This window comes from Cynoglossus semilaevis, chromosome 3, assembly GCF_000523025.1.
Source record: "Cynoglossus semilaevis isolate Cse_v1.0 chromosome 3, Cse_v1.0, whole genome shotgun sequence".
NCBI classification, from domain to species: Eukaryota; Metazoa; Chordata; class Actinopteri; order Pleuronectiformes; family Cynoglossidae; genus Cynoglossus; species Cynoglossus semilaevis.
In genome coordinates, this window is record NC_024309.1 from 7,169,132 (window position 1) to 7,188,584 (window position 19,453).

General features: G+C 44.5%; 3 protein-coding genes and 1 non-coding gene across 5 annotated transcripts in view; 1 reads left to right on the forward strand and 3 right to left on the reverse strand.

The window, feature by feature from the left end:
- mkxa (mohawk homeobox a) overlaps positions 1 to 19,453 on the reverse strand; it is a 1,121,182-nt gene that overhangs the window by 265,261 nt on the left and 836,468 nt on the right. The gene's annotated exons all lie outside the window — the stretch shown is intronic.
- On the forward strand, positions 44 to 5,400 carry LOC103377070 (GRB2-associated and regulator of MAPK protein 1). Its single transcript, XM_025054731.1, has 3 exons — positions 44 to 1,449; positions 2,863 to 3,017; positions 3,256 to 5,400. Exons 1-3 carry the CDS (start codon positions 247 to 249, stop codon positions 4,121 to 4,123), a joined length of 2,226 nt encoding a protein of 741 aa, XP_024910499.1. The 5' UTR covers positions 44 to 246; the 3' UTR covers positions 4,124 to 5,400.
- Positions 6,366 to 19,453, reverse strand: part of prkdc (protein kinase, DNA-activated, catalytic subunit) — a 32,629-nt gene continuing 19,541 nt past the window's right edge. The window contains exons 57-89 of the mRNA XM_025054689.1: positions 19,378 to 19,382; positions 19,078 to 19,273; positions 18,845 to 18,976; positions 18,560 to 18,736; positions 17,865 to 18,073; positions 17,530 to 17,668; positions 16,658 to 16,846; positions 16,334 to 16,558; positions 16,139 to 16,247; positions 15,928 to 16,030; positions 15,663 to 15,828; positions 15,400 to 15,574; positions 14,696 to 14,889; positions 14,446 to 14,629; positions 14,173 to 14,333; positions 13,531 to 13,742; positions 13,355 to 13,442; positions 13,132 to 13,272; positions 12,598 to 12,809; positions 12,422 to 12,509; positions 12,199 to 12,339; positions 11,627 to 11,834; positions 11,479 to 11,546; positions 11,186 to 11,406; positions 10,705 to 10,797; positions 10,455 to 10,535; positions 9,827 to 9,898; positions 9,526 to 9,727; positions 9,165 to 9,353; positions 8,751 to 8,890; positions 8,086 to 8,344; positions 6,818 to 7,977; positions 6,366 to 6,783 (exon numbers count right to left, since the gene is read on the reverse strand). Coding sequence (XP_024910457.1) covers positions 8,140 to 8,344; positions 8,751 to 8,890; positions 9,165 to 9,353; positions 9,526 to 9,727; positions 9,827 to 9,898; positions 10,455 to 10,535; positions 10,705 to 10,797; positions 11,186 to 11,406; positions 11,479 to 11,546; positions 11,627 to 11,834; positions 12,199 to 12,339; positions 12,422 to 12,509; positions 12,598 to 12,809; positions 13,132 to 13,272; positions 13,355 to 13,442; positions 13,531 to 13,742; positions 14,173 to 14,333; positions 14,446 to 14,629; positions 14,696 to 14,889; positions 15,400 to 15,574; positions 15,663 to 15,828; positions 15,928 to 16,030; positions 16,139 to 16,247; positions 16,334 to 16,558; positions 16,658 to 16,846; positions 17,530 to 17,668; positions 17,865 to 18,073; positions 18,560 to 18,736; positions 18,845 to 18,976; positions 19,078 to 19,273; positions 19,378 to 19,382 — 4,725 coding nt within the window. The 3' untranslated portion in view covers positions 6,366 to 6,783; positions 6,818 to 7,977; positions 8,086 to 8,139. The remainder of the gene's footprint in view (positions 6,784 to 6,817; positions 7,978 to 8,085; positions 8,345 to 8,750; positions 8,891 to 9,164; positions 9,354 to 9,525; positions 9,728 to 9,826; positions 9,899 to 10,454; positions 10,536 to 10,704; positions 10,798 to 11,185; positions 11,407 to 11,478; positions 11,547 to 11,626; positions 11,835 to 12,198; positions 12,340 to 12,421; positions 12,510 to 12,597; positions 12,810 to 13,131; positions 13,273 to 13,354; positions 13,443 to 13,530; positions 13,743 to 14,172; positions 14,334 to 14,445; positions 14,630 to 14,695; positions 14,890 to 15,399; positions 15,575 to 15,662; positions 15,829 to 15,927; positions 16,031 to 16,138; positions 16,248 to 16,333; positions 16,559 to 16,657; positions 16,847 to 17,529; positions 17,669 to 17,864; positions 18,074 to 18,559; positions 18,737 to 18,844; positions 18,977 to 19,077; positions 19,274 to 19,377; positions 19,383 to 19,453) is intronic.
- On the reverse strand, positions 14,027 to 14,099 carry trnav-uac (transfer RNA valine (anticodon UAC)). The gene has a single exon. It is a non-coding gene; the product is annotated as a tRNA-Val (tRNA).

Here is a 19,453-nt window from a genome sequence, read left to right on the forward strand (position 1 = left end):
CCTGTCGTTTCATCCCGGGTTTCATTTTAATTGTCACTGCACTTCGATTTAAATATCTACTGTTGACTCGCCGACGAGATAATATTTGATCTGCGCACTCATTATCCTTTTATTAGGGTGATTCTGTAGACAAGAACGATCCGGTTAGAGCAGGAAATCCCAGTGTAAACGAGTTCACGGATCATCTTCGTGGCTCGTACTTTCTGGTTTCATTAATTTTTTTTCTTTTTTTTTTTTTTTTTACAGATGGCTTCAGGGGAATGCAACGAAGACACCGAGGTTTATAACATCACCCTCAGCACCGGCGACGAGCTGACGTTGATGGGCCAAGCTGAGATCCTCTACGCCAAGACGTCCAGGGAGAAATCCAGGTTCAACACTATTTTCAAGAAGATCGGGAAACTGAACTCCATCAGTAAGATCGGCCGGGGCAAGATGCCGTGCTTGATCTGCATGAACCACCGCACCAACGAGAGCATCAGCCTGCCTTTCCAGTGTAAAGGCCGCTTTAGCACTTGCAGTCCACTGGAGCTTCAGATGCAGGATGGCGAACACACCATCCGGAACATTGTGGAGAAAACGCGTCTCCCGGTCAACGTCACGGTACCAAGCACCCCGCCTCGCAACCAGCACGACCTCCACCTCATCCGCGAGGGTCACCGCTATAAATTGGTTAACATTCAGACAAAGACGGTGGTCGTTTGCTGCGTTCTCCGAAGCAACAAAATCATCCCCGCGCATTTCCCCCTCCACATGGCCATGCCGAGATTCATCGTCCCGGAAGAACTGCTGCAGGGAGAGTTGTGGTTGGACACCATGGTACATCGTTGGTTCTCGTTCTGTCAGGAGCAGTTTGACATCGACGACTACTCCCGTGCCGTCCGGGACGTGCGGGTGGACTGGGCCGATGACGGGAAGAGCCCTAAGAAAGGCAGCGGCAACGGGAGCTGCAGCGGGAGCAGCGGCGGCAGCAACAGCTCCAACGGGTGTCCCGCCCACATGCAGGTTCCCAGCTCTCTGACCTACGCCCGGGATGAGCTCACCCAGTCCTTCCACCGACTGTCCGTGTGCGTGTACGGCAGCAATCTGCACGGAAACAGTGAGGTCAACTTGCAGGGGTGTATGACGCTCTGCGGGGACTGGGCTCTCCTGCCTTCCGACTGCGTTCCTTCAGACTCGGGAGAAAAAGAGCATTTCTTCCCCGAGCTGCTGGACAGCACGAGCCAACAGCCGTCGTTCAACAAGTCGGACGTTCCGTACGAGGAACTGTGGTTGGATCACTTGAGAAGTCAAATCCCTAAACCCAAACCGAGCGAGGGAATCCGAGGCATCAACAATGGCTGCTGCACAACGGCGGCCCTGTCATACCCAGTCAGCTGTCCTCTGGGGACAGTAACCTGCTCGGATGTCTCCCTCACTCCTCCACCGGTTCCACCGAAGTCTGAAGCTGTGAGTATTATTATGTTTTTACCTAGAAAGGAAAATGAATACAGCTCTGGTAATAATATAAATTAGCATTCATATTTTCCGCTCATACGTACCAGTTTTGTGGCCCATTGGTGTGGAACCCCAGTAAATCAGCATTCATTTTTTGCTCATACCTACCAGTTTTTGTGGAACCCCAGGGTTCACCTCCTGGGCAAGATCGAATCCCAGTTAGGGCGGTTGGTGCCTTCCAGTGGACTCACCACCTGCAGGAAGGTTTAGGGGCGTTGGTACGGTGCAGTGTGATTCGTGGAGACTGCTGCCCCCGCTACCCGGTAACGGATAAGCGGATGAAAATAGATGGATGGACCTACCAATTTCACTTATTCAAAATTTAATTTAAGGATAAATTAGCTTTGCTAGAGCGTAAGTGTGATGACAGAAAGAAAATGTGTCCTGGAGGTACACAGATCAGCGGGGCATGAAAAGCTCGACGTGTCAATCGGAGGTGCTGCCAAATGGACTGAAACAGTGACGGGAAGGACGTGTCACGTCTCCCAACCAGATCGCGCTCAGTCCGAATGTTCTCAGTGATGTCCCCCGCTTCATTAGTCGAGCCTCGTCGTCCCCCGGAGGTCCGACAAGCGCTGCTTTGTCTGCGACACCACGGGGACACCGCCGTGTGATATTACAAGCCACTGTTCTGATGAAGGTTAAGTAAACACGCTTAAATGCAATCTGACTTCCTGCCATAGTATTGGCCAAGATGTTTCCTGCGAAATAGCAGACCACAGTGGACATTAGTTCCTGCTGGAGGTCAACTAAGAATTCTTCTTCTCGTAGATAAAGACTTCAACACTCCATGTTAGACAGTGGGGCCAAAGGTTTGCGAAGGGGTTGTGAAATATTTTAATATAGTGAGAGGGAGTTTGGTGATGCATTTTTTTTTTTTTTTAATAATCGGGGTGATGGTGGTGCACAAGAATGAACGTATAAAGTGGAACCCCTGTTTTTGTTTTTAACCTTACTTAGTCACTCGGTGATCACGTGCTGCCCATGTGAAATTGTTGGCTTGTTCGGCAACCGAATTATGGTCTGACAACTGGGGCAATTTGCGGTGTAACATTTTGTTCCTGTACTGAATTGTTCAAAAAGGGAAGCGTTTCGCAACCGAGGTTCCGCTGTACTTTAAAAAAAATAATTTGGCACATTTAATGTCTGCCGCCATCTAGTGGCGTCAACGGAAATTGCAGTTGATTCAATTGTAATGCATGAAACATCAATCTTTACCTTACTTTGTACCAGTGTTTTGTGGACCATACAAGGAAGCCCAGCGGGCCATATGTGGCCCACGAGCCGTAGTTTGTCCAGGTCTGACATAGACAAAGGTCAGTGTTTTCAATGTATGTTTCACGACGACTTGCATGCATTTCCTAGGTGAAGGAAGAATGTCGCCTGTTGAACGCCCCGCCCATCCCTCCACGCGGTCTGAAACAGATGCCAACATTACCCATCCCGTCGAAGCCCCGGCAACAAGAGACGCGGTCTCCGAGTCCAACCCTGTCCTATTATTCTTCTGGTCTCCACAACATGTAAGATCTGAAGCGGTTTCATTGTCGTAGCGTAAAATCAAGCGTGTCATAGGCAAACGGCAGATTTTTTTTTTTCTTCTTTGTTCCTTATGAATATGTGTGTCATTTGACCTTTCTGCTAGATTTAGCCAATTACATCCGTGCTGAGTATAAGTGTTCAGTACTTTTTTTTGTAAAACATGGATTTTTTTTTTTCCTCCCCCACACACACACTAAATCCCTGCGTGTTTTCCATCAGAAGCGGAGCGTGTGAACAGGAAACAGCTGACACACAGGAGCAGAGCCATGCGTGCTACCCGTGCAGCTGGGGCAAATCCAGCAGCACCGAGACAAATCTGCTGCCCCCCAGTACCCTGCCGTCAGAGGGGATGTCCAGACTGTCTTGGCCAAATAACTTCAGTGGCGGAGAATCCAGCTGCATGGAGGAATTTTCACCAGCCAGCTGTCGGAGCTACTACAGTTACCCCAGGAAACGATCCCCCAGCACCCCAAAGACCTGCACATCCAGCCTGGTCAACTTCGACGGGCGAGAGCTTAGGGCTCACATCAGCCAGGACTTCAGGTTGCAGAATACGCCTCTCATCCAGGTCTGCACCAAATCCTCGAGTTACAATTCGGACGTGTACAGGGACAAGCCCATAGAAGAGTCTAACACTAAGCAGAGCCTCTCCTGCCCCATCCTGCCCCCAAGAACACCCAAATCGAACTCGGTCAAGAAAAGCCCCGACGTGGCGTCGGCCACAGTGACGGGCTGTGACGGTACAGAGGAACCTACGGATTCCTCGCCGACTCCGCAGGAGCTGAGCACCACTGACATTTATTCCATCTGCAGCTCGGTGAGCCTCAACTGTCCGTCCACGTCGGACACCGCCGCCCAGTGGCAGCCTCCGTCCGTCCTGGCGGGCCTTTCCATCGAGGAGGTGTCGAAATCGCTGAGATTCATCGGCCTGCCCGACGACATCGTCTCGCTTTTTGTGTCGGAGAAGATCGATGGGAATTTGCTCCTGCAGCTCACCGAGGAGATTTTATCCGAAGACTTCAAGCTGAGCAAGCTGCAGGTGAAGAAACTCATGCAGTTCATAAATGGGTGGAGACCCAAGATTTAACCTGGAGTATATGACACTAAATCCCACAGAGTCTTGCCTTCAGTATAAATGCTATGCACACAAAGCCACGATTTTTTTTTTTTTTTTTTGTACAATATAAATTTAACTCCTTGTTACTAAGATGTGGGGAAGATTGTCAGGGTTAGTTCTCTCAACCCCACTTTTACGAGTCTGTGACTATTGACGAACTCTCCGAAACCGTTTGGCACTTTCATGAAGACATTTGAAGCCTGTCCCGAGTCAGTGACTTGCGTTAAAGTCAAGATCCCCGCAAATCTTACATTAAATCAAAGATCAGATTTAAAAAAAAAAAAAAAGACGGGTTCTTAAAGAAGGAATTCATAAAATTGAACATTTTTAACAGGAGCACAAATTAGAGAATGGATAACGCACAAGCTGTGTTTTTTTTTTTTTTTAAGATCTGTGTTGACTTACATCACGCACGATCTGAAATTCCAAACCTGAAACCAAACGAACAGGCGTTAAAGTTTGATTTCTTTATACAGCCATGGTATTAGTTGCATTTAAGGTATGCAATTTGTAAGAGAAAACATGAAATTCTCTTTATATACAAGTTACCGTAAGTGCTTTTCCGTAAAAAAAAAAAAGGCAATTTAATGTATGGCTAACCTGCATACAAACATAATTTTAAAAAAAATCTAAAATTAGACTGGAGTTTATTTTTCTATGTAGTAATAATTTACATTAACATAAAACTTGAATTTAATTATTACTGGCATCTAATCGTGGGCCGGATGTGGGTGCTTTGCGGGCCAGAAATGGTCCGCGAGCCGGGAGTTTGAGACACCTGGCATGAATGGCTGTGTATGATTCATTATATCGGTCTGAAGTTTAATAGTTTACTGACTTCATTTAAAAAAAAAAGAATTGCTGAATGCATCCAAATCGACCTTTTCACGCTACAAAACACTAATCTAGAATAAGCCAAGTCTGAGAGGAACGACCTGTTCTTCTCTAATACAGGCTCTCGCTTCAGTTTGAGGCCTTTTTGTTTTTAAAAGAATATATTAAATGCTGCGACTAAGCTAAGAAAAGGCTCCACTAACCCAAGGTTATTAATAACAAAACTGAATGGCTAAGGCTCAACGATCCTTCCCTAAAAACTAACGTTCACATAGAAACGTCTAATACAAATTATGCATCTTGCACTTTGGTAGCTTTTCTGTCCGAATAACTGCAGTTATACACCATACATGTAAAAAAAAAAAAAAAAAAACAATTTAAGAGAATACGATGTTTTTATGTGGGGAGACAAAGAAAGTGAATGCACTACATTTTCAAACTGAAACGGTACGTGTCCTCATTATGTGCGTTACAGGTGTGTGCTCTAAAGAAATATGTAAAAAAGAAAGAAGTTCTGCGCCTTATCCCAAAGACCTCAAAACGAGACGCAAACCCTGTTTTCAGAGAAGTGGATGATAAACTCCTAAAATTTGTTTATTCAGTTTAACCTTATTTACGAGGCAGGAGGACAAAGGACCGCTCCAAAAAAGGACAAAACCTACCACTCATTCCCTGTATATTTTTCAAGTCAAGTCAAGTCTCTGATTTGAAATCCCAAATTTCTGACTTACTTTTAAACCTGGGCCTGTTTAGTTGAACACTGATTTACACGCAGGAATTAAAGAAAGGCATTCTGTAAAATCTTCAACAGCCTTTTTTTTTTTTTTTTTTTTTGATCTTCAACAGCCTTTTTTTTAGGTTTTATAGCATCTGCTGCCACCTAGTGGAATAGTTTTTCTCGCATTGCGAGAATGAAGTTAATAATAAACTTTGTCCTCTTGCCTTGTAACATAAAGGTTCAGGTAATAAAAATCAAAAAAATTAGTTCCATTCCACTGGGTTTGTATTTTGCTTTGACTTTACATTTTCACGTTGCCTTTTTCGGTCCGCACTGCGGGAACGTTTGAAGTCTGCATTATGATCCTTAGAGCTCTACGAGCTGAAGTCGACAGTGACCCGCAATAATGAAATATCAGTTTATACTCGGTACTTTTGCCTCTGGCTTTGATGAATAGCTGGTTTATTTATGCAGTTATTTAACACAGCAGAATATGCAGGTAAATTATTCTCTCAACGTTTGCAGGGCTGTTGAGACGATGGCATCTGAACGACCCAGGTTCTAATCTCTGGGTTGGTGTTTAATCCCCTGTCAGCACAGAGGGTTGTTACATATGTTAACTTGATACTCATTTTGTATGCAAATGTAATGTTTTAAAGGTTTTTTGTCTTTTGTTTTTTTTTGGTGATCACTAATGAAGACTTACTTGTGGAAGAACGCTGTTCAAATTTCTGTTTTTGTTTTTTTTACTCTGGAAATAAAAAAAAAAACTTGGGTTGAACGTAAAAAAAAAAAAAAAAAATAAAAAAAAACTTGGGTTGAACGTTAAAAAAAAAAAAAAAAAATCAAATTAATACACAGATTAAAAACTCAACAATCTAAATCACACTACACCGACAGTGACCAAGAAATGATGTTAATGAGCCATGTGTCAAGGTTATCTTCCTGCTTCTTTTGACGTGACCTCATCAGTGTTTTAATATTGCTCGGTGGTTTCTATGCAAAATTTTGTGCAAGATACATAAGGCGTGTATGTAGAGAGGAACAAAAAAAAGTTAAGTTTTGCTTAAATAAACACCTGTCGCTGTATTCAGTTTTGCTTAAATAAACACCTGTCGCTCATGATTTAATCATGACGGGACATTTTTGGGAAAGTTTTTAAAAAAAAAAAAAAAGTAACAACAACACTTGAAAAATCTACCTTTAAAACCCCTTAATGTTAGTCAGCTGGGCACCTGAAGACTGAGGTAAAAAAAAAAAAGAATTACTGACATTTTTATGCAATGGAAGGGGAAGTGGTTGTGACACTGGTTTTGGTAACATTTGTTAAAGTACTGGTCAAAAATCGGACTTGACATCTTTCGACTAAACTCTTGTTTCCTTGTATTTGATTGTATAATCTATTAAAAAAAGATTAATGGATTAATCTGTGGTTTTGTTATCTCAAAATTGCCTCTTTTGACCAACTACTGTTGTGTAGAAACACGCTGCAGGCCAGGGACACCTAAGGAACCAGGGAACGCCACATGACCTTTGGTTTTTGTAAGAATGTCAAGCCGCTGTTTCCTGCTTTACACAATGCCGCTCGGCATCAGACAATAATGTGGTAACGTGCTTCTGCTGTTGTCACAGTGTCACGGAATGAGACTACAAACAAAAATATAAAAAAAAAAAAATCCAGAATGTTCTTCACCGTTGAAATCTTAATTAAGTTAACCATTTTTACAATTTATTTATTTCCTCTCCTTCCTCCGTTTTCACTCGAAAATAAACAAGCGGGATTTTATTTTCATTCTTTATTTTACACTAAAATAATTGTTGTTATCAACCTGCCAAATATTGGGAACCGGAAAAGTACAGTGCGCTTGCTTGAAAAGGCTTCGTCTGCGTTCGAAAGACTACAAGTCCCAGAATCCACCGGTCGTAACGTACATATCGGAAAGAGCGATAATCATTGTAATTATTTCTCGCATTGGTCTCTGCGAGGAGTAGTAGGACGAGGTATTAGATTTACGACTTTATTCAAGTAAAATTACGATTTTTCTCCCAAATGTACAATTCTTTTCCTCGTGGAGTTAGCGCGTTTCTCAAAACGTAGTGGTCATATTGTACGGCTTTTAAAAATGTATATGTCATTAATAGAAGCAGTAGATCAAGAAATAACAAAATGCTACTTTTAATATTAAAACGTACAGTTGTCATATTCCACTCACTGATCGCAGACCACGTTTCAGAATCACTAACGCCGATACGTTTGAAAATGAGTAGTATCCTCTGGGTCAAGAAACAACAAAATGCCCCGTTTTTTAATATTAAAACGTACAGTACTCATATTCCACTCACTGATCGCAGACGCATACGTTTGAAAATGAGTAGTATCCTCTCCTTCACATTTCCACCTGATTCTATGAGAACTCCTCTCCTAATCCAAGATTCAGAACCCTGGCTCCCAGCCCGCCCACACCCTGCCAAGAACATTTGGATCTGTGGCCTGGTCGATCAGACAGTCCACCTGCTTTTCCACTGACAGGCCTGCAGCTGGAAGTTTTGCACGGATGTTGTGCTCCGGCGTTCCCAAGGCCGCGGCCTGCATTCCCTGGAAGGCAGGATCCTTCTCAAAGCCCAGCTTTAGCTCTTCACTAAAGAACAGAAAACGAGAAATGTGGAAAAACAGCTGCTGTGTTTAGCGAGCAAACTGTCAAAACGCAGGACATTATGGCCATGTTTTTTTCCCCCCATTGTTTCCATGCAAATTGACAAAACACCACAAACACGAAGTGTTAGCGCATTTTTCACTTTCAAAAGTAATCAAGCGGGCCAGATTGAACCCCCCCGGTGGACCGGTTTTGGCCCATGGGCCATATGTTTGACACCCACGTTACACTCAGTGGAGGTATTTTAGTGTACTGTAAATATTGCATACTATACCTTATCTAAAAGTATAACATTATTATTTTTTTTATTACTATCCTGACCTTGATTAATAGAAAAAAAGGCAGAACTCCTGATGTTGTCATGCGATGATGACATGTTGGGATGATTTACCTGGTGATCGTAGCTGGATTGGCTCCTTCTAGTTTTCTTCGGGCGAAGTTGACCTTCTGTAACGGGTACCAGTTTATTTCTTTGGTGTTTACGTCCTCGGTCCACGTGCCTCCTTTCTTCAGCTGCTTCAGCTCAAAGTTCTGCGTGACGGTACACAAACACACACACAGTGAAGTAGTACCGTAGTGTATTCACGGTACCGATGACGCTGTTAGTTTCGAGATGTTTTGTTTAAAAACTGAACCGTTTCCTTTGCTTTATAAAACTATCGCCCTATTTCTTCCGAGCTATGACACCTCCAGTGATCATCGACTGGTGGCTCGCAGGCCGAATCCAGTAACGCTGCCTTTTCTCCAGTTCATTGCAATTTTTTTGAAACCCAACCTTTAGAGGTATCAACGGTATAAACGATACCTTCCAGTCCAACGAAGGCTCTTTGACAAACACATCCATGGTGTTGAGGAGAAGGTCGGGCTCGGCCCTGAAGGCACGCAGGGAATGGACCATTACGCTCTGGACCAATCCTGATTCGCTCAGGGGTCGCATGAGATTCACAAACTGTCCAGTCAGACGGAAAGGCATCAGTTCCGGAACAGGCAGGAACTGCAAGAAGAGATGTTTTTGTTGAAACAAGATACAGGGAGGGAGTATCAACAAAGATGACAAATGCAAATGAATATAGTCAAAAAAAAAAAAAAAAAAAAAAAAAAAAACGGTGTGTTTGGGTGTGTATTGGTGTACTGTATATGAGGTGGCGTCGTTTCAGGGAACCGACCTGCGTGGCTGAACCAAACGCATGGCCAAAGTCAATGCCGATCATGCCTCCCGTTTCCATGTTGATCATGAAGTTTAAAAGGTGCCTGTCTCCGATACCGAGGATCCAGTGGCTCACGCAGAGCAACGCGTGAGAGCTGATGAAGTGAGAGCGCAGGGACAGGAAGGCCTCGGGACTGTTGCACATCTTCAGGAAAGCTCTCCTACACAAGGATTCGGAGAAGAAATGAGTGACGGTGATTGGTCGGAAAAAAAAAAAAAACAAGCGTTTCACTCTCATCGAATCACAGCACTGCACTTACTTCAACAGGTCCCTGGGAACATGCTGCAACACTTTGCCGAAGTTGTTGACTGTATCTGCGCGTTTGGCTTTCCTGGAGAAAAGTAAATGTGTTCACGTACGATCTTATTTAAATCTAATAGATACGATACTTATTCAAAACAAATCATAGAATTATTACAAAATGTCATTTTTGCTTCCTGACAGTGTCGCATCCTGTAAAGATGAGCACGGCTTATAATTGTATTCTGTTCTTTATTTTCTGTTGCAAGTAATCAGGATATTGCCATTTCTATCCACTAGGTGGCAGTAATGCACCCACAGGTTTATTTTCTGTAACAGGTCATCAGGATATTGTCATTTTTTTTACCACTAGGTGGCAGTAATGCACCCACAGGACGAAATGTGTTGTGAAAAACGCTGCATTTGTTTGCTCAGGTCACTTGGTCCTGAGTGACTCTAAAAACGAAACATTACATAGCATGATGCTAACGCTAACATACTAATTCACAGCATTAAATGTATGCATGTATTTTACCTTTAAAAGGAGTTTAAAGCGAGGCTGCTTGATAAAGTGACTCACATAAAACGTGAGTAACATTAACAGTTAGAGCCTCATGAACATGTATCATAAAAGCGACGGACCGTACCTGAAAGCCACGCCGTACAGGGCAATCCCCGACTTTTTTGGATCCAAGCTTGCCAGCCATTTGTTGTAGACTTCGGCACACCTTAAAAAAAAATAAAAAACAACAGAAAAATAACCTGTAAAGTTAAATAATCTGAATGGGATTTATACAAAGTATTTCTAGTCAATGTACTACTGAAGTGTGTTTTAGGTTTTTTAAAGCTACCAGAGACAATTTTTCCCTTCAATAAAATATGAAGTATATCTTGTACCTCTGTGCAGTTTTCTGTTCGCCCTCAGTCAAAGTGCTGCACAGGAACTCCTTCAGAGTAGAGGTGTTCTCCATCCATTCAATCAGACCAATCCTGTTGTACATAGAAGAAGAATGCATAGATCAGGGGTCCCCAATCACTGGTCCGCGGACCAGTAGCGGTCCATAGGTCATTTGCTACTGGGCCGCAGTGGGACACAGTGGAAAAAATGTACTGGATTTTTACTAATTTAGGTTAACTAACTGTAAAGGTTGTGGACCACTGGTATAGATGTAACTACTCCATAACAGACTAATATGTTTCTACAATTGATTATTATTTATATTTAAGCTACAAATATTGTTCAATTTCTGTGTAATAAAACATACTATTTAAGCTCCCGTGGGCCACACAAAACAGCTTGGCGGGCCGCATTTGGCCCCCGGGCCTCGAGTTTGATACGTGTTCTTGATAAGCTGAACTGAAGCCCATGACTCTTTACCTGGTGGTTATAGGAATGACTTGGTAGGTGCGGAGCTCCAGGCCCCTGCGTGCGCAGGTGGAGTCGTGACTCAGCAAAATGTTCATGACAGAAAACAGCTGCTCGATACGCTGGTCCTGGCGCAGGTCCTCTCCGCCTTTCACCAAAAACGGGTGGTCGCGCTCGTCGTCGCCGCGGATGATCAGACGTTTGGGACGGCGAATGGAAGACATCACTTTCACCTGCGGCGAACGATGACTCAGCACCAGAATACGACAACACACTTCCTTTCGGTTTTACCGTTAAAAACGCACCCTTTCGTCGAAGCCTGTGATCTTGGCGTGGTACTCGGGCAAAGGTTTGGATCTGCCGTCGTACTGACCTAAAGAATTGACAAAAACAAGACGGTGAAAAGGCTCCGAGAATCCTTATCTCTGGAGTAAACATCTCGCAGACGCGGACCTGGGATTTCCAGCTCGTTGCTGAATGCGTCTGCTTTGAAGGAGCTCAGCCAGGGCGAGTATTCCTTCAGGTTTCCCGGCTCTCTCTGAAATTCACGCATGTTTTTAGCAAGTTCCTCCACCTGTTGGACAAAGTTTCTGTCCTTCCTTTTCTCGAACAACTTGCCGCCTTTGGATCCCAGAAGTTTCTCCACATCTTTAGCAAACCTCTGTCAAATTAAAGGCACAATTATTTTCTGTCGTGCCCCCACTTGGGGACAGATATGCATTTCATATCTGTACAACCCACTGTATGAGTTGCTGCCCCCTAGTGACTGGAGGCTTGTTATCATCCAAGCATTACAGCAGTGGTACACTTATGTCCAGCGTGCCATATTAAATAAATAAACAGGAAATAACATAATAATAACAACAAATATTAACAGCAACCTGTCCCTTCAAATAATGCTCCACTGAGCTAATGCTAACTTTTACAATAAAACTAAAATCAACCATTGTACATATAATTTAGACTGTTAAATAAATAAACAGGAAATAATAACATAATATTAACAGCAACCTGTCCCTTCAAACCTGGATAAATTTCTTGCGAAACGCTCCATGTCCGACCGCGTCGTCCCCCAGCGAGGTTCGCATCTCATCGTACATGCGCTCCATCTGCTTCTTGTCAAAACCTGGTTTGTCCATTTGGTTTTTCACGTAATCCCACCAGTCCTGCGTGAAATCAATGACACTCCGAATGACGGGCAGAACACGGCCGCAGGCCACTGCGGTTATTCACGGCTAGACTTTTTACCCTAAAAATCATCTCGGGGTTGGTGAGTTGCTGCAGCGCATCCACGAATTTCCTCACAGCTCCTGCCTTATCGAGCACGCCCCTGAGCCTAGGTGCACAGAAACGACGCGCACTAAAACGACACGTCTTAACGCGGTTTATTTGATGACGTGAAACGGGAACAATACGAAGGTTACCTGTCCACGAACTCCCTCTGCTGGTGTCCTGTGGCCGTGTCCTCAAACTGGAAACTCTCCGTGCTGATCATGAGGGCGTAAACCAGAGCTTGGGGGTAACTCTCTGCTATCTGCCCAATGCTGTGTTGCAAGGCCACGGCTTCTGGCTTGTCCAAAAGAGCGACCATTTGACTGATCCAGCCAATCAGCATCCAGCAGGGCACCGATGTCATCTAAGTAAAAAACACACTAGCTTTAAATCTACGCACAAATGTGTCGCGAAAATGTGTTATTTCTCTCTAGTCTAAGTCTAAATCTCTCTAAATCTTTGTATGTGTCTTTCTTTAATTCCTGCGAGTATACCGCACCCCCCCCGCCCCCCCAGGAGGGCCCGCCCCACTATTTGAGAAGTACTGCTTTAGGGTAATGCTCCACTGAGCTAATGCTAACTTTTACAATAAAACTAAAATCAACCATTGTACATATAATTTAGACTGTTAAATAAATAAACAGGAAATAATAACATAATATTAACAGCAACCTGTCCCTTCAAACCTGGATAAATTTCTTGCGAAACGCTCCATGTCCGACCGCGTCGTCCCCCAGCGAGGTTCGCATCTCATCGTACATGCGCTCCATCTGCTTCTTGTCAAAACCTGGTTTGTCCATTTGGTTTTTCACGTAATCCCACCAGTCCTGCGTGAAATCAATGACACTCCGAATGACGGGCAGAACACGGCCGCAGGCCACTGCGGTTATTCACGGCTAGACTTTTTACCCTAAAAATCATCTCGGGGTTGGTGAGTTGCTGCAGCGCATCCACGAATTTCCTCACAGCTCCTGCCTTATCGAGCACGCTCCTGAGCCTAGTTGCACAGAAACGACGCGCACTAAAACGACACGTCTTAACGCGGTTTATTTGATGACGTGAAACGGGAACAATACGAAGGTTACCTGTCCACGAACTCCCTCTGCTGGTGTCCTGTGGCCGTGTCCTCAAACTGGAAACTCTCCGTGCTGATCATGAGGGCGTAAACCAGAGCTTGGGGGTAACTCTCTGCTATCTGCCCAATGCTGTGTTGCAAGGCCACGGCTTCTGGCTTGTCCAAAAGAGCGACCATTTGACTGATCCAGCCAATCAGCATCCAGCAGGGCACCGATGTCATCTAAGTAAAAAACACACTCGCTTTAAATCTACGCACAAATGTGTCGCGAAAATGTGTTATTTCTCTCTAGTCTAAGTCTAAATCTCTCTAAATCTTTGTATGTGTCTTTCTTTAATTCCTGCGAGTATTTAAATCTCTCTGTGTCTTTCTTTAATTCCTGCGAGTAGACAGTAGCTGTGTTGTGTTTAACTAAACAGGCCCAGTTTTTACTCTGAGTAAGGAGTAAATTGAGAAGAAATGAACTTCATTGATCCTATACTTGGGAAAAGATCTATCCAAGAATGTGATTCCCCTGGGAATCGAACGTAGGACTCTCTGCTTGTAAGGCAGGCGTGCTGACCGCTGCACTAGGGAACCACTAATGTGAAATATGTTCTGTGGCTCAAGTGTTTTTCCTTTTTTTTTTACACCTCAGCCTGGAAACACGAACCTCCTTCGTCATGAGGTCAAGGGTTTCGGACGGGTACAGGTGTATGATCTGCAGCAGACGTGGGAACTTGAGGCGCGCTTCCTCGGAGTTCATCTTCAGGGATTTTAGCAAACAGTCCACTACGTGTACAGGTAGAGCCAGAAGATCAGGAAACTGGCTTTCTGTAACAAAGCAAAAAAAAAGAAAAAAAAAATCAGAAAAAGTAGAAAAGGGAATTTGCTTTTATTTAATTAGCTTAGCGATGTAGCGTTCACCAGCCAACAGGTCGCTCACCGTCATCACTCTGCTCCGCGTCTCTCAGCAGCTCGTCACAGAAGTTTGCCAAAGCCATGTACGTCTCAGTGATGCTGCTGCTTTCCACGCAGTCCCGAGTGTAAGACTGCAACTCTTCTTCAGCCTTTCCGGTTGCCTCGCAGATGAGCTTCAGAGCTCGTACCTGCAGCCCCACTTCAACTTCCTGCAGCGTAAACGGTGTCACTAAAAACCGTCACCAAATGAGGTGATAAATCCATGCGATAAATACCTTTGGATTTCGAGCAGGCCAGGCACAGCCGGCCAGCCTCACGACCGTCTCTGCTTTCTGAGGGTCGATGGTTCCCAGGATGGAGGGGCTGCTGCTCACAGCTTTGGCCAGTATGTTGAAGGATGTTCCCTGGAGGATCTTCTGGTTTCTGAACGTTTTAGCTGTGGCCCTCTGACACTCTGACTGAAGGTCCTCTGCAGAGAGAACAAAAACACTTAAAGATACAAACTGAAAGTGCAGGTCTGTAGGGTATATGTGTCAAACTAAGGCTCGGGGGCCCAAATCTGGCCTGCAGTGTAGTTTTGTTTTTTCAAGTTCTGAATTTTGGCCCACTGTAAATTTACATTTTTGAAGCTGCAAGAAGAAGATTAAAAAATTGAAAAAAAATGTTCTTGTTTGTTTCACACTGTACACACTGGTAACTCCTCTGTCAGTTAAACTGTAGAGAAATGATTATCAACTGGCGGTCCGTGGGCCAAATCTGGCACACCAGTCTGTCCAATCCGGTCCGCGGATTAAATAACTATCAGTAATCCTGTAAGTCTATTTACATTCTGTTAGACAGAAATTTCGATTTTTATTTAATTTTATTTGAGCATACTACCCCCAAGGTGTCTGTCTAGAACATTCTGTCGCTCCTGACAAATATGGTTGGCGACTCGTGACTTAGAGCTTTAACTTCATATTTCAAACTTCTGTCTCACCCAGGAGTGGAACGGTCTTCAGGATGCTACTGATTTGCTCCACAGGGCCCTGGGTGTGGCTGCGTTTGTGGCTGTAGCGGCTAAAGCTGTGGACCCAGGGCATGAACAGGCTTCTATCGGCCTTGGCTTCTTTGTGGAGTTCTTTCAGCAGCTTGGTTGCAACGGCAAAGTTATTCTAGGATCAGGACAAAGTTAAAAAAAAAAAAAAATCCAAAATGGCGTCAGTAAAGGAGAGTTCTGATTTGTCTGAGGTTTTCTCTCACCTGCTTCTGCGCACTGTTGGCCATCTGTAGCTTCATGTTGAACTTGCAGTCATTTATCAGGGTTTCCACTCCACTCGCCGGGTCCTCACCACTGTCCACCTCCATACTGTCAGGGAGGGGAGCGTGGCCTCTGAGCTTTTCCCTAATCTTGTCCAAGAAGAAGCATCTGCGAGGAAGATTAATTTGAGATCGTGTCAGGTGGTGGAATTCAGATTTGTAAATTAAAAAAAAAAAAAAATTTAAAAAAAAGGATTGTTTATCTCACCGAGATGTAATGATATCATCCCACACACTGAGTGGATCGACTTTAGCATCAGGATAGCGCTCAGTCCATGATCTGGTGAGCCGTTTTACACCGGTCACGGACACTGGGGAGTAAAATTAAAAAAAAAAAATTAAAAAAAAAAATTTGGTATAAAAATAAAGTCAAAGAATGAAGATTTTCCACAACAAAAAGGATTTTTTTTTAAACACACCCTCCCCTGTAATGAAGTGCAGGAAGTCCTGGATCTCTATTAAGGACTGCACTGACTGAAGGACGGTGAGCCGACTTTGAGTGAGCAGCGTGTCCACACTGGAGTAACTCTGTGGGAAGACAAGACGGGGTGAACATTCGTGACCAGAGTGAAAGATAAAGTTCTGAAGAAGAAAAAAAAAAAAAAAACTCGGACCTCGATGAAAAGCTCCATGGCGCGCTTGATGTAATACTTGGCGCGGTCGAAGTCCTCCTGCAGGATGTAGAGCAGGCTGAGCTCCTGGCTGTAGTGGCTCTCCAGCAGCTTCTTGTGCTCCTCCACCTTCATGGCCTGGTCGATGAACGAGAGGAGGCTCTGGTCTCGTTCCCCCTGCTGCAGCTGCTTCAACATGCTGCGAATCATGTGCTGCAGGTACATTTCCTGACACAGAATGACAAGACAAAGTGTCAAAACCACAGGGAATTCAAAGACCGATGTACGCCTAATAATAAGTCAGGATATCATTTCCGCGTGTGTCACCTGGTAAAGAGGCTCTGACCACATCTTCTCCAGGCTGGGTGGCGTGTTTTCATCGATGGACACGGTGGAGCAGTACTGGAGAGACTTCCACTCCGTCAGATGACTGTAGGCCTCCATGGCGGCGATTTCCCAGAAGTCCCTCTCGGCGTTAGTGGGCTCCCCGTCGGCCCAGTCCTCGGTGTTGATCGCCTGACAGTGAGGAAAACGGTTTGCAAAAACTAGCTTGGACGATAGAAAATGTAATACACAAACCACATCCCTGAGTTTTATGTAAATATTCTTTTTAAAAATATGTAATTCTGGGAATGTAACTGAGAGAATCTTGGGATATATAACATTATGCTGTGTATATATAGATAGATATAGATGGATGGAGAGATGGATGGACAGATGGATGGATGGACGGATGGATGGATAGATGGATAGATGGATGGATAGATGGATGGACGGATAGCTGGATGGATGGATTGATATATGGATGGATGGATGGATAGATGGATGGATGATATATGGATGGACGGATGGATGGATGATAGATGGATGGATTGATATATGGATGGATGGATGATAGATGGATGGATTGATATATGGATGGATGGATGATAGATGGATGGATTGATATATGGATGGATGGATGATAGATGGATGGATTGATATATGGATGGATGGATGATAGATGGATGGATATATGGATGGATGATAGATGGATGGACGGATGGATGGATGGATGGATATATGGATGGACAGATGGATGGGTGGATAAATATATGGATGGATGGATGGGGAGATGGATGGATGGATCTTTACGAGATTGGGAAATTCGGGCTAATGCATTTTTCATTTTTCTCATTCCAACGTCTTGTAAACGCTACCTCGTTATAAAGCTTCACAGCTTCTGCAAAGTCAGTGTTGGCTTCAGCTTGGAGGGCATCACAGGTGATCGACTTGGTCCCAACTTTCCCGCCGAAGATTCCTCGCACGACATCGTAATCCTCCAAGGACCTGTATAGCCTGGAGTGAGGAGGAGATGCACATGGACACGTGATGACGGTGTTAGCATAACTGCCTGGAGCAAGTCTCCCTTTATCACTCACTCATCAGTATATGTATGGGTATAGTTAATAATGCCTAAGGTCAGTGGTTCTCAAAGTGGGTCCCTACAAAACCCCAGGGACCTCTGGGAAATTTTTTCCCCCAGTGTATGTACCTGGCAAGGTGAATCCACTTATTGGTGTCTGGTGGGTTTTCCCTGCGCCCGCGTGCGCGTTTGCTGGGAGGCTCATCCTGGACGGTGGAGTGAAGCAGGCTCTCCTCCAGTAACAAGATCCCCGACGGCTGCTGGAGGCTCATGAGGGAGGTGGAGCTGATGGTGGCCGGATCAAGCTGCTGAAGCTCTGGCTGCTGGTGGCAAATGTCCTTCGGATATGCAAGAGAGAAAGTCTACGTCAAATCAGTGTGTAGAAGAACAGCGTCAATGATTACCGCGAGACAGTGAACCTGACGCAGCGATTCCCGGACCACTGTGACGCGGCACGCTAGCGTACTGTGAGAGATCGTGGAAACTTAATTGGTCTGACTGTTATTAATTTACTGCGGATTTGTCTATGTGCCAGAATGTGAGAGGCAGAACAATTAAATACTCTTCCTCTAGGTGGCGGCAAAAGGCTACAATACAAATACAGGAAATCTCAGCTCAGAAAGACTTGTTGAGTTGTTTCTTCTTTCTTCAATTCCTGTGACGATATCAGCACTACGTTCAACTAAACAGGCCCACGTTTTACATTGAGTTCGTAAATTCTACGTAAAGTGAAACAGGAGGATTATTATATTTAGTGTACCGACACCCCCGTGTGTGTACTTTTTCTAGTTTAGTTGGAGTATTTTTCATTTCTCGGCTCATACCTGCACACAAGCTACAAACGGCGGGAAACAGAGCGTACTCTTGCTCAGAATGGTGTTCAGGTTCAAGCGTAGCTCGTCTTTGATTCTTGAACTTTCCCTCACTTTGCCTTTTTCCATCTCCTCAAGGATTCCGGCAAACAGGGAGCTGAAGAGCTGCTTGGCTAAAATTGGGTCTCTCTGTGGGGAGAATAAAAAAAAAAACAAAAACATTAAAGTGAGTGCTGAAACAGCTCTCGTCTAGTCTAAAAGGGCTGCACACGGAAAGCAGAGGTGGTATACGGTCACCTGGGCGAGTGCCTGTAGCGGAGTAATGAGGCTGTTGTACGGGATCTGGATATCTGGAAAGTCTCCCACTCTGTAGCTCCGGTACAGAGTCACCTGAGCTTCTTTCCGCAGCCTTTGATCCAAATTGTCTTCCTGTAGGACATTCAACAATTCCACTGATGATCAACGGCAAACGATCGGTCGGAACGGTCCAAAAGCGGATACACCACGTCGGTTGTGGAACCATTTCCAACCTTTTTCTGTTTCTGTTGCTGGATTTCCCTTCGTGCGAAATTCACGCTGACTTTCTCCTGGTCCTTCAGAAATCGGCGCCTCAGCCGCAGGATGCTTTTGCGTTGCTCATTCGCTGCTGTTGGCACAAAGACATTAGAGCTGTTGAGCGCAAAACGACTGGAGAGTTGTGTCCTGCGCCCCTTAAAAATTAGTGTGCTTTACTTTAAATATTGGAGAAAAACATGTTTTACTTTCATTTACATTTTTCAAAGTGAAGGATTTCTTCCTTCGAAAACAAATAGTTATTTCTTGATGCGTACTCAAACTAAGGCCCGGGGGCCAAATGCGGCCCACCAAGCCGTTTTGTGTGGCCTGCGGGCGTTTTAAAAAGCACTG

What these genes read in the sequence shown, in the direction of transcription:
- LOC103377070 (XM_025054731.1), top strand. Translation starts at nt 247, where the DNA reads ATGGCTTCAGGGGAATGCAACGAAGACACCGAGGTTTATAACATCACC. An exon ending in TTCCACCGAAGTCTGAAGCT is followed by an intron (nt 1,450 to 2,862) that starts GTGAGTATTATT and finishes TGCATTTCCTAG; the next exon opens with GTGAAGGAAGAATGTCGCCT. An exon ending in TCTTCTGGTCTCCACAACAT is followed by an intron (nt 3,018 to 3,255) that starts GTAAGATCTGAA and finishes GTTTTCCATCAG; the next exon opens with AAGCGGAGCGTGTGAACAGG.